The sequence below is a fragment of the Oncorhynchus gorbuscha genome, linkage group LG19 (genome assembly GCF_021184085.1).
Source record: "Oncorhynchus gorbuscha isolate QuinsamMale2020 ecotype Even-year linkage group LG19, OgorEven_v1.0, whole genome shotgun sequence".
In the NCBI taxonomy this organism is placed as follows: domain Eukaryota; kingdom Metazoa; phylum Chordata; class Actinopteri; order Salmoniformes; family Salmonidae; genus Oncorhynchus; species Oncorhynchus gorbuscha.
Window position 1 is genome coordinate 49251224 of NC_060191.1, and position 10757 is coordinate 49261980.

Sequence of the window (10757 nt, forward strand, 5' to 3'; positions counted from 1 at the left end):
TCCCACCATGAAGCATGGAGGTGTTGTGATGGTGCTTTTTTTGGTTACAGATTTATTTAGAATTCAAGGTACACTTAACCAGCATTTTGCAGTGATAAGCCATCTGGTTTGTGCCTATTTGTTTTTCAACGTGACAATGACCCAACACCTCCAGGCTGTGTTAGGTGCTATTTGAGCGAGGAGAGTGATGAAGTGCTGCATCAGATCACCCGATGTCAGCCCAATTGAGATGGTTTTGGATGAGTTTGACCGCAGTGTGAAGGAAAAGCAGCCAACAAGTGCTCAGCATTTGTTGGAAAAGCATTCCTCATAAAGCTGGTTGAGTGAATGCAACGCTGTCAAAGGCAAAGGGAAGCTATTTAAAATATTTAACACTTTTTTGGTTACTACATTATTTCGTAGTTTGTCTTCATTATTGTTCTACAATGTAGAAAAAAATAAAAAGGAAAGAAAATCACTAGCTTCATAGTACTAAGAAGCTTTTGCAGCAGTGCTGAGTTGAAGCTCATACAGTTGAAATGACCTTTTTAACCATAATGTAACACACTTCCCATCTAGGAATAATTCAGTTGGGTGCAATATTTCAGAACACAGAAATCTATATAATAGAATGGACACCATTCTTTATCAATGCAGTGTCACTGGCTTTGAGGTCCAGAGTTGAGGGTATAAGTGTTATAAACGGATATTTCACTGTGGATGTCATCTAGCTACTTGTTCTGTTCTAAACACAGCGGACCAATATTCCTCAGTGCAGGTCTTGGAGAGTATAGTTCTAGGACATTTCTCACGTCTTTGTTATAATTAATCTATTGTTTAATATGGTGGTTCTCAAACCTCTACTCTGGGACGCCCAGAAGTTTAACAATTTTGTTGTAGCTCTAAACTAGCTCACCTGATTCACCTATATAAGGCATTGATGATTAGTGATGAATTGAATCAGGTGTGCAAGCTCTGGAATAGATCAAATATATGAAACTGCTTAGAGTCCCCAAGGAGAGGTTTAAGAACCACTGGTTTTAAAGACATACCAGTCAAGCGACAAATAGCTGCAATCCATTGGCATGGATTTTCAGACCCAGCCTCCCCCTTTTGCTCCAAACATAACAATGGTCATTATGGCCAAACAGTTCTATTTTTGTTTCATCAGACCAGAGGACATTTCTCCAAAGAGTACAATCTTTGTCCCCATGTGCAGTTGCAAACTGTAGTCTGGCTTTTTTATGACGGTTTTGGAGCAGTGGTTTCTTCCTTGCTGAGCGGACTTTCAGGTTACAGTGCCTTGCGAAAGTATTCGGCCCCTTGAACTTTGCGACCTTTTGCCACATTTCAGGCTTCAAACATAATATATGTATAATATATAATATATTTATAGGGAGACTTGATTACACACAGGTGGATTGTATTTATCATCATTAGTCATTTAGGTCAACATTGGATCATTCAGAGATCCTCACTGAACTTCTGGAGAGAGTTTGCTGCACTGAAAGTAAAGGGGCTGAATAATTTTGCACACCCAATTTTTCCATTTTTGATTTGTTAAAAAAGTTTGAAATATCCAATAAATGTCGTTCCACTTCATGATTGTGTCCCACTTGTTGTTGATTCTTCACAAAAAATACACTTTTATATCTTTGTTTGAAGCCTGAAATGTGGCAAAAGGTCGCAAAGTTCAAGGGGGCCGAATACTTTCGCAAGGCACTGTATGTTGATATAGGATTTGTTTTACTGTGGATATAGATACTTTTGTACCGGTTTCCACTAGCATCTTCACAAGGTCCTTTGCTGTTCTGGGATTTATTTGCACTTTTCGTACCAAAGTACATTCATCTCTAGGAGACAGACTGTATCATTTCTGAGCGGTATGAAGGCTGTGTGGTCCCATGGTGTTTGTACTTGCATACTATTGTCTGTACAGATGAATGTGGTACCTTCAGGCGTTTGGAAATTGCTCCCAAGGATGAACCAACCTTGTGGAGGTCTAAAAAAAAATTCTGGGGTCTTTGCTGATTTCTATTGATTTTCTCATGATGTCAAGCAAAGAGGCACTGAGTTTGAAGTTAGGCCTTGAAAAACATCCACAGGTACACCTCCAATTGACTCAAATGATGTCAATTAGCCTATCAGAATCTTCTAATGCCATGACACAATTTTCTGGAATTTTCCAAGCTGTTTAAAGGCACAGTCAACTTAGTGTATGTAAACTTCTGGCCCACTGGAATTGTGAATTATAAATGAAATAATGTCTAAACAATTGTTGGAAAAATGACTTGTGTCGTGCACAAAGAAGATGCCCTAACCAACTTGCCAAAACTATAGTTTGTTAATTAACAAGAAATTTGTGGAGTGGTTTAAAAGCGAGTTTTAATGACTCTAACCTAAGTGTATGTAAACTTCCGACTTCAACTGTATCTTAAGTCCATTAAAGGGACAATAATGTTTGTATTATGGTGTTATTTTGCTTACTGAAGTTGTCCATTCCATAGACTTCTTTTGAGAATATCAATCTCCTTCTCTGTGGCCACTTTGATCTCCTCGATCTCTGCAGCCGAGATCTTGACTGCATAGTCCTGAGGCACAAGGACAGGAAAAACAAACGTCAACAAACAGCATCTGATCTAAAGGTAGTAAGTTACATCACACATATTTCACGTTCTGATTTTATTTGTACAGATGAATACTTAAGTGGAACTGCACTTATTAGATGTGTTCCAGAACAAAGAAACAAAGGCAATGTGCCCCTCCAGGGATTTGAACCGACAACCCTCTGATCACCACTCTATTCACTTTATAGGATGTAATCTCAGACACCCAGAACTAAAATCTTGTGTAATTGTCACTATTAAATTCTGGGAGGAGCATGGAGGTACTATAATTAGAGGGTAAACGTGTTAGAAAATGTACTGACGAAACTAGCGAAGTCTCAATCTCTCTAAATTGATACTCAGTCAGTTTTGGGCCAGTCTATGGGCAAAATGTCCCCTTCCCAAATTTCAAAAATGTAAAATCATGATTTGTCCAAATGATAAGCGACAAATAATCTGCGTACCAGAACCAAGTTTCTCATTAGTCGTCGAATTCCAGTCTGTCTACAGATGCACATAACACAAATGGTAGTAGCATCTGTCCACGAGATTATATAGGACGTAATACAAACCTAAGTAAACCAATACAGGACACAATGTGTATCTAATGCAGAACATTTACTTGAGCTAAAATCTCACAAGGCTGAGACTGATTGTCTATCCCTATCAGATAGATATTTAAATATTTGAAGCACAGCTTTATATATTAAGGCAGCCTCTACAACATGTTCATCCTTACCATTTTATTTTTGAGAACCCTCTTCAAATGTAGGCCTACACAATATAATGACAACGCTGCATTAGGCCACAAAAGCAAATACCTCTCAGCATATTGAAATGCAGGTGTTCTCTCCGTGTTCAGGAAACTGACACGATAATACAAGGAATGTGTATGTTATGCAATACTATACGGTGCGCTTTTGTGTGACCATGTCAGAGACCACTGGCCCAATCAAAACAGTGGTATAGTGCGTCACCAGGAGTAATGGCTAACTTATTCACACACACTGTAGTGGCCAATAGATTCAAACATGACACGACCAATAACTTTTTGAATTCAATGATAGACTTTTAATACACCCCTGTATCAGAAGCCGGAGAGCCCCGCAGGACTCACGGGACTCACCCATTTTCCAGAGCCCTGGCTCCAGTATTTATCCACATATTGCATATAAGCCCATCCCACATGTAAATTACGTTACATTCCAATCCGTGCATCCTGCTTGTTCAGACCAGTAACGCCCACATCTGCTTTCGGACAGATTATATGATGTCAAGACCCTTCCTTTGACCTAAAGATAATATACATCCCCCCTTCCTGTGGCTTGTGCTCAGACCCTGTAATTAACCCTGTGTCCCTTTTGTGTGTGTCTCTAGTTTTTAGTTTAGTGTGTCCAGCTGCTGTCCTGGTCACCTTCTTTTCATATGGTTGTCTAAGATCAAACAGACTTGTTTCCCCTGTGATGCAATTTATGTCTGCAATCCATCAGTTGGTCATTTGGCTGACCCCGTCCTTAGACAACCTCTAATCTTTGTATGCCCAGCTGGTCTAGGAATGTTTCTCTCTATCCTGGCAGCTATGTCACCTTTCCTTCATGTAGTCTGTTTTTAGTGTTCAACTACTCCATATATCCTATGCATTTGTCTATGTGTTATACCTGCAACCACAACACCCATGGTTAGGGGGTGTGTCCACTTCAAAACAACACTCTAGGGACATAAAGTGCCCATACAATAGCTAGGTTGGAGTACTGTACATACTATAATACATTATCTCGTGATGGGATCTGGATTTGAGGTTTATCATCAAGGTTTTTGTAAATGCAAATGGTTAGCTTGTGCTGACATGGGTAGAATGGCTCGGTTCGTTGGAGTATGATGTTGGCAACACCAGGGTTATGGTGTGTTTTATTCCCATGTGGCCCACATACTGCATGTGTTTTTTTATGTACATAACACTACAATGAATTGTCTCCTCTGATCTGTCCTGTCTTTGTTAAATTTTTGTGGATTGTTGTGTGAATCCGAGTGGGATGACATGACTCTACTAGCTGACCAATGACTGATAGTGTTCAGTGCCAAAACCTTGGTCCTAAAAACATGTTCAAATGAACACTGCCCGGCTCAACAATGCAGTTTATTTACTGAATGGCATACCGCTCGACTAACAAACTGCACACAGTGACATAAAGGATGTCACTGATGACAGGGTTTACTAGTGAGTTCACAGAACCCAAACTCTCTTCCATAACCAGTCTAGACTGAGGTGAGGTTAGTGTGTGTTTAGAGTTGGACATCTCATTGAATTGGTTATTTTGTTTAGTTTAATTTCTGTGGAGATTATTTATGTTCTAGTCTGGCCCAGATAATATGGTCATTGTGATGCATTGCCAAACATTGTTGAGTTGACATGCAAGTTTGTTACAGGTGTGCAACACAAACAGATCTGGACCCAGGCTATTTCTATGCAGTGAATGAATAGAAAATGGGTTCATGTCAACAATCCCATATGACATACAAATGATACCATACCTTCCCGGATCTCATTGGGGTCATATTTGCCATAGAACTCCTAAGCCCCCACCAAATCCGGGATCTCGGCCTCTTTGGTCATGTTGGCGTGACTGGTTATCTAGGGCTACTAGACTACTGTACTGATGCTGCTGCCCACAAGCTGAAGAAAAAAACACAGCAGGTAATATACAGGGCAAACTCACTTTATCATTGAACTGAGCTGCATGTGTGAAGTTGATTGCCCTTTTAACAAAACATGTAATACATTTATCAAAGCTAACACAGTGAAATGTTTAACATTAAGTAAAAATGTAATTCCCCAAAAATAATTCCATTCCGAACTCTTAACAGCAATATAAGTAAGCACATAGTAGACAATTTGATGTAGATTTTTGATGACCTTAGCCCTATTGTTTTGAAAACAATGGTTGTATAAAGTAAACACACTGGAGGCATTTGCCAACGTCAAATGGACCCTTTAATGATTGGGTCTGGATATAGGTCTAATAAACAATAGCTAGGTTGGAAACCCGGGATAGAGATGCAGATGCCATGTTGAATTGGTGTAAATGCTGTCTATGTACTGACATTTCGAAGCGCCCTCCGCGGGTAGCCATGAAGAGGGAAAGAACGTGTGACAGAATGTAGACATATCTATGCTATTTCACACTAGGTAATTCATAAACCCATGACAATATAAAAAAAACATTGATTTCGTTCACGCGTTATGCCGGAACTAGGATACTGGTAATGTTCGACTAGCTAAACTGGTTGCAGTTCTACACGTGTCGCTTAAACCAGTTAACAAGTCGGACATTTCTGAATTTCTTAGTTCCGACTAGCACGTGAATTAAATCGGCATTATATAATGATTACATTTTAGTTAAAAATATTCTAAAAGTGTCCAATATATTTCAGGAATAATATTTGTAATATATTATATGGACTGATAAATGTAACCATTACTAGATAGAATTTGTCATCATCATGCAAGCGAGCGTTGCATTCTGTGGGATACACGACGAGACAATATTGTTCCGTTAGTGAGCATCGTCAGCCTTTGTCACACGTTGATAGAAATTAGGCTAGCCGATTGAATATCAAGTCATTTTGGAGAAGAAACAAATCAGCCATAATTGCTGTCTTACATTTGGCTCCTATCAACATTTGACATTTTAAATAGCAATCTTGTCAAGTTGAACAAACACGACATGCTAACGATCAACACTTACCGTATCATGAGCAAAGGCACTCAACGCGTGTACACATTCTCTTGATGAAATAACAAACACACGGGTTAACATTCTCACCTGTGACAGCCCCCCCCCCCCCAAAAAAGATTCCTCTCTGCTCGATCCCCTTCAGTTTGCATGCAACAATCGTATAAAACTGGGCATACCAGCTGGCACATAAATAGACGTACTGTAGTAGTAAACCTTCAATAAAAATAACTGCATGTTCTTCTTGCTGTAGCCTAGCGTTACTTAAGACAAATGTTCCACAATGATTGATGATCCAATTTATTTAACACTGCATCACATTATCAGGGATAGGAGAATGTGATTCAGAAGTGTCTTTAATGTGAAGAGCTTTATTAGATCCTAAGCTTGTTACAAGCAAATTGCGACTGTACAACCCTAATCCAGATAAGGAAATATCTACCAACAATTAAGTTTACATTGTGATCTATGAGGGAGTTAGCCTGGCATCCGAACTGATTTCACACACTACTTTCAGTCTGCTTTAACCAGGCTATGAGGGAATATTACTGTTAAAATACATCAGGTAGATTTACAACTAATCTTGTCCCCAGCCGGCTGAGACTAGGGACCAGACTAATTTACAACAGGCGTGTATTCATTACGATTCTGTAGCAAAACATGGTCGGTTACAAAACGTTTTACAACCAAAAGCGTTTACTCCCAACGGAAAACGTTTTGCAACGAAAACAAGTTTCTATTGGATAAATTCAGGTAGGTCCTTCCCCATAACATTCCGTTTGCTCTGGTTGGTTCTTAAAGGTAAACAGTTTCCGTTACAATACGCAATGAATACACCCCATGTTTAAGCATTAAAGACAAACGTGTAGTTTATTTTTTTGCATGTTTTCATTTGAAATGACTTACAAGTTTCACAGCATCAACCCTAGGAGAATGTTTTTAAATTGTCCATATATGATTAACAGTTATTTGATCAAGTGCCAAAACAAAGCCAAGTCTATCAAGTGTTTGTAAATTACTTCTTTAATAGTATTGTGTGTGTATGCTGAGTGTGTCTGTCCAGCGTTGCTGGGGTTGTTTGTCTCTCAGGACATCCCTGTGGAGGAAAAATACAAAATTACATTAGGGAAATTGTACATTGTAATTTTTATTGATAAGAGGACTCCAGAGGCAATGCATGGCAGCAGCACAACCCCAAGATCAACATTAAAGAAAACATTTTGTGAAATAAATAGTAACTCCCTAACCGGGAATGGAGGACAGTCCTTACAGTGAAATCAAATGTGTGAGAGCCTGGCATGAGCACCTACACATTTCATGATTTAATGTCCCATAGTTATGCATCACCCTGTGGCCACTCAGTGTATTGCATACATTTGTGGTTAATGCTCTTGGGGGCCAAGAATATTAAGTGGGACCTTGTAACTATGACGAAATACATTAGTGGGCCTAGGTACAGTTTGAGTGGTGTTCAACAAATGAGGTCAGTTGACTCAAGTCAGTCTTAATAAAATGAATACCTGACACCTACAGAACACTAGTCTGGTTCCTCGATAAAGAACAGTCGCTGCCATAAAACTTTATAAATTCAGCAAAAAAAGAAACATCCTCACTGTCAACTGCATTTATTTTCAGCAAACTAAATATTTGTATTTACATAAGATTCAACAACAGACAAACTGAACAAGTTCCACAGACATGTGACTAACAGAAATGGAGCAATAGGGGGGGGGGCGGCCCTAGCCCTCACCCTCCGTGCCAACAGGTCCCAGATGTGCTCAATGGGATTAAGATCCGAGCTCTTTGCTGGCCATGGCAGAACACTGACATTCCCGTCTTGTAGGAAATCACACACAGAACGAGCAGTATGGCTGGTGGCATTGTCATGCTGGAGGGTCATGTAAGGATGAGCCTGCAGGAAGGGTACCAATTGAGGGAGGAGGATGTCTTCCCTGTAACAGTGTTGAGATTGCCCGCAATGACAAGCTCAGTCCGATGATGCTGTGACACAACACCCCAGACCATGACGGACCCTCCACCTCCAAATCAATCCCACTCCAGAGAACAGGCCTCGGTGTAACACTCATTCCTTCGACGATAAACGCAAATCCGACCATAACCCCTGGTGAGAAAAACGTGACTCGTCAGTGAAGAGCACTTTTTGCCAGTCCTGTCTGGTCCAGCGACGGTGGGTTTGTGCCCATAAGTGACGTTTTTGCCGGTGATGTCTGGTGAGGACCTGCCTTACAACAGGTCTAGATGCCGTCAGTCCAGCCTCTCTCAGCCTACTGCGGACAGCCTGAGCACTGATGGAGGGATTGTGCGTTCCTGGTGTAACTAGGGCAGTTGTTGTTCCCATCCTGTACCTGTCCCACAGGTGTGATGTTCGGATGTACCCATCCTGTGCAGGTGTTGTTACACGTGGTCTGCCACTGCGAGGACGATCAGCTGTCCGTCCTGTCTCAGGCGTCTCACAGTACAGACATTTCAATTTATTACCCTGGCCACATCTGCAGTCCTCATGCCTCCTTGCAGCATGCCTAAGGCACGTTCACGCAGATGAGCAGGGACCCTGGGCATATTTATTTTGATGTTTTTCTGAGTCCATAGAAAGGCCTCTTTAGTGTCCTAGTTTTCATAACTGTGACCTTAATTGCCTACCGTATGTAAGCTGTTCCACAGGTGCATGTTCATTAATTGTTAATGGTTCATTGAACAAACATGGGAAACATTGTTTAAATCCTTTACAATGAAGATCTGTGAAGTTTTGGAATTTTACCAATTATCTTTGAAAGACGGGGTCCTGAAAAAGGGATGTTTATTTTTTTGCTGAGTTTATTAATCCTATTCCAAAAGGTGACAGTGACACCAGGTAAGGCAAGCAATAGGCAACAAGTCAGTTGATCAAATCTAATGAATACATAAAATGGTCATGATAGAACATCACTATTTAAAACTTTCAGGGATACATAAAAGCACCCCCTTTTTCACAAATATGTCCAGTAACAGCTAAGATTGTATTAACACACACTTTTAGACTCACCATTTGAGAACTTGCACTGCTTGAGCACCTCGCTGAAGCCCTCACAGAGTTTCAGGTCGCTCTGGGTCTGAGCACACTCAATAAACTGCTTGAGCTCATATGAGCAGGATCCATGCTGTGGTGCAGGCTCCTGCTGGAACATGGACTGGGGCTGCTGCTGATACTGGGCTGGCTGGTACATGGGAGGTGGCTGTTGGTACTGCTGCTGGTACTGCTGGGGCTGCTCCTGAGAAACAAAGCATTGGAGGTTAGTGTTGATGTTATTCTCAACTATTTAGATGTTCTTCAAGGCCTGGCACAGGGTATAATCCTAAATGTCTTATCCTCTCTCTGACTCCCTCATACTCATCACTACTAACTGGGCTACATGACACAAAGCCACTTCAATCCCATGGCCCTGTCACTCACTGTGACTAAGCAGTGATCACCTACCTGGTAGGTGACATCAGGCTTGGCAGCCTCTTGGCTTCCTCCGCCCCCACCCATTCCTCCAGTCATTGCATGGCCGATCATGTGCCCTGCGGCTGAGCCAACGGCTACCCCAGCGGCTGTGGTGGCCATCTGCGCAAACATGCCTGGCTGCCGGGGGGCAACAGCAGCTGGGGCAGCCATGGCGGACGGGGGGGCATGGGCAGGCGCTGGGGCGTAGGATGGAGGTGGTGCAGCCCTGGCCATGGGGGGTGGCGGTGGAGCCATCCTGTTTTTTAAGAGAGAGTGCGTTCATTACATGAGCAATCAAGTGACAACACTCACTGAAGAACTTGAATTAAGTCCATGAACAGCATCAACCTCAGTAAATTATTCTGGGCCAATTCAGTAACATAGATCAAATTAAATTAGGGTAGTGTAAACATTAGCCTACCAGATATTTATTCAGTACATTTAGTTACTTGTATTATTATTATGAGTTTCACCTAACGTCACCAGCAGTGTCTAGCAAGCTAGCTAGTAGTTGTGCCAGCTGCCTAGCCCAAAATACCATATTTATATCTAACTACTATATTTGTTATCTTGCTAACGTTAGATGACTATTATAACACCTTTGAAATACAGACACCACATGAAATATAGACTAGGGAAATTATACAAGCCTTGCGAGCAAGTAAAATCAGGCAACTAGCGTTAGTAAATTTAGCATCACGTTAGCTAGCTGGCAATGCGTTGTTAATGTCATGACTTTGTCAATTTTCATACCGGGCTGGAGGGGCCATCCTTGACGTCCGGCTTCTGCTTCCTCTTGGCATTTTTGATAAAGATAGCGAACTAGTCAAATATAACAAGAAAAGTACTTCGTATTTGAAGAAAGCAACTCAGTAAAGTAGCTAATGTGTCTGTGTCTAATCGACCTTCGTAGGACTAAAAAGGACTGCTGTTCCGGAAGTTTCTAAGTGTCAC

General features: G+C 41.2%; 1 protein-coding gene and 1 long non-coding RNA gene across 2 annotated transcripts; both read right to left on the bottom strand.

Annotated features, from left to right (window-relative positions):
* Positions 1–2363: 2363 nt before the first annotated feature.
* LOC124004746 lies at positions 2364–6385 on the bottom strand. Its single transcript, XR_006833521.1, has 3 exons — positions 6332–6385; positions 5118–5259; positions 2364–2570 (listed from the first exon to the last, which is right to left on the bottom strand). It is a non-coding gene; the product is annotated as an uncharacterized LOC124004746 (long non-coding RNA).
* Positions 6386–6603: 218 nt separating this feature from the next.
* Positions 6604–10757, bottom strand: LOC124005343 (coiled-coil-helix-coiled-coil-helix domain-containing protein 2-like). The gene is made up of 4 exons (XM_046314490.1): positions 10557–10757; positions 9795–10059; positions 9363–9588; positions 6604–7415 (listed from the first exon to the last, which is right to left on the bottom strand). Exons 1-4 carry the CDS (start codon positions 10604–10606, stop codon positions 7405–7407), a joined length of 552 nt encoding a protein of 183 aa, XP_046170446.1. The 5' UTR covers positions 10607–10757; the 3' UTR covers positions 6604–7404.

Excerpts from the sequence above, each read along its gene's own strand:
- LOC124005343 (XM_046314490.1), bottom strand. The coding sequence starts at position 10,606 with ATGCCAAGAGGAAGCAGAAGCCGGACGTCAAGGATGGCCCCTCCAGCC. Across the intron at positions 10,060-10,556 it reads AGGATGGCCCCTCCAGCCCG|GATGGCTCCACCGCCACCCC; the intron begins GTATGAAAATTG and ends CTTAAAAAACAG. Across the intron at positions 9,589-9,794 it reads AGCCTGATGTCACCTACCAG|GAGCAGCCCCAGCAGTACCA; the intron begins GTAGGTGATCAC and ends TTTGTTTCTCAG.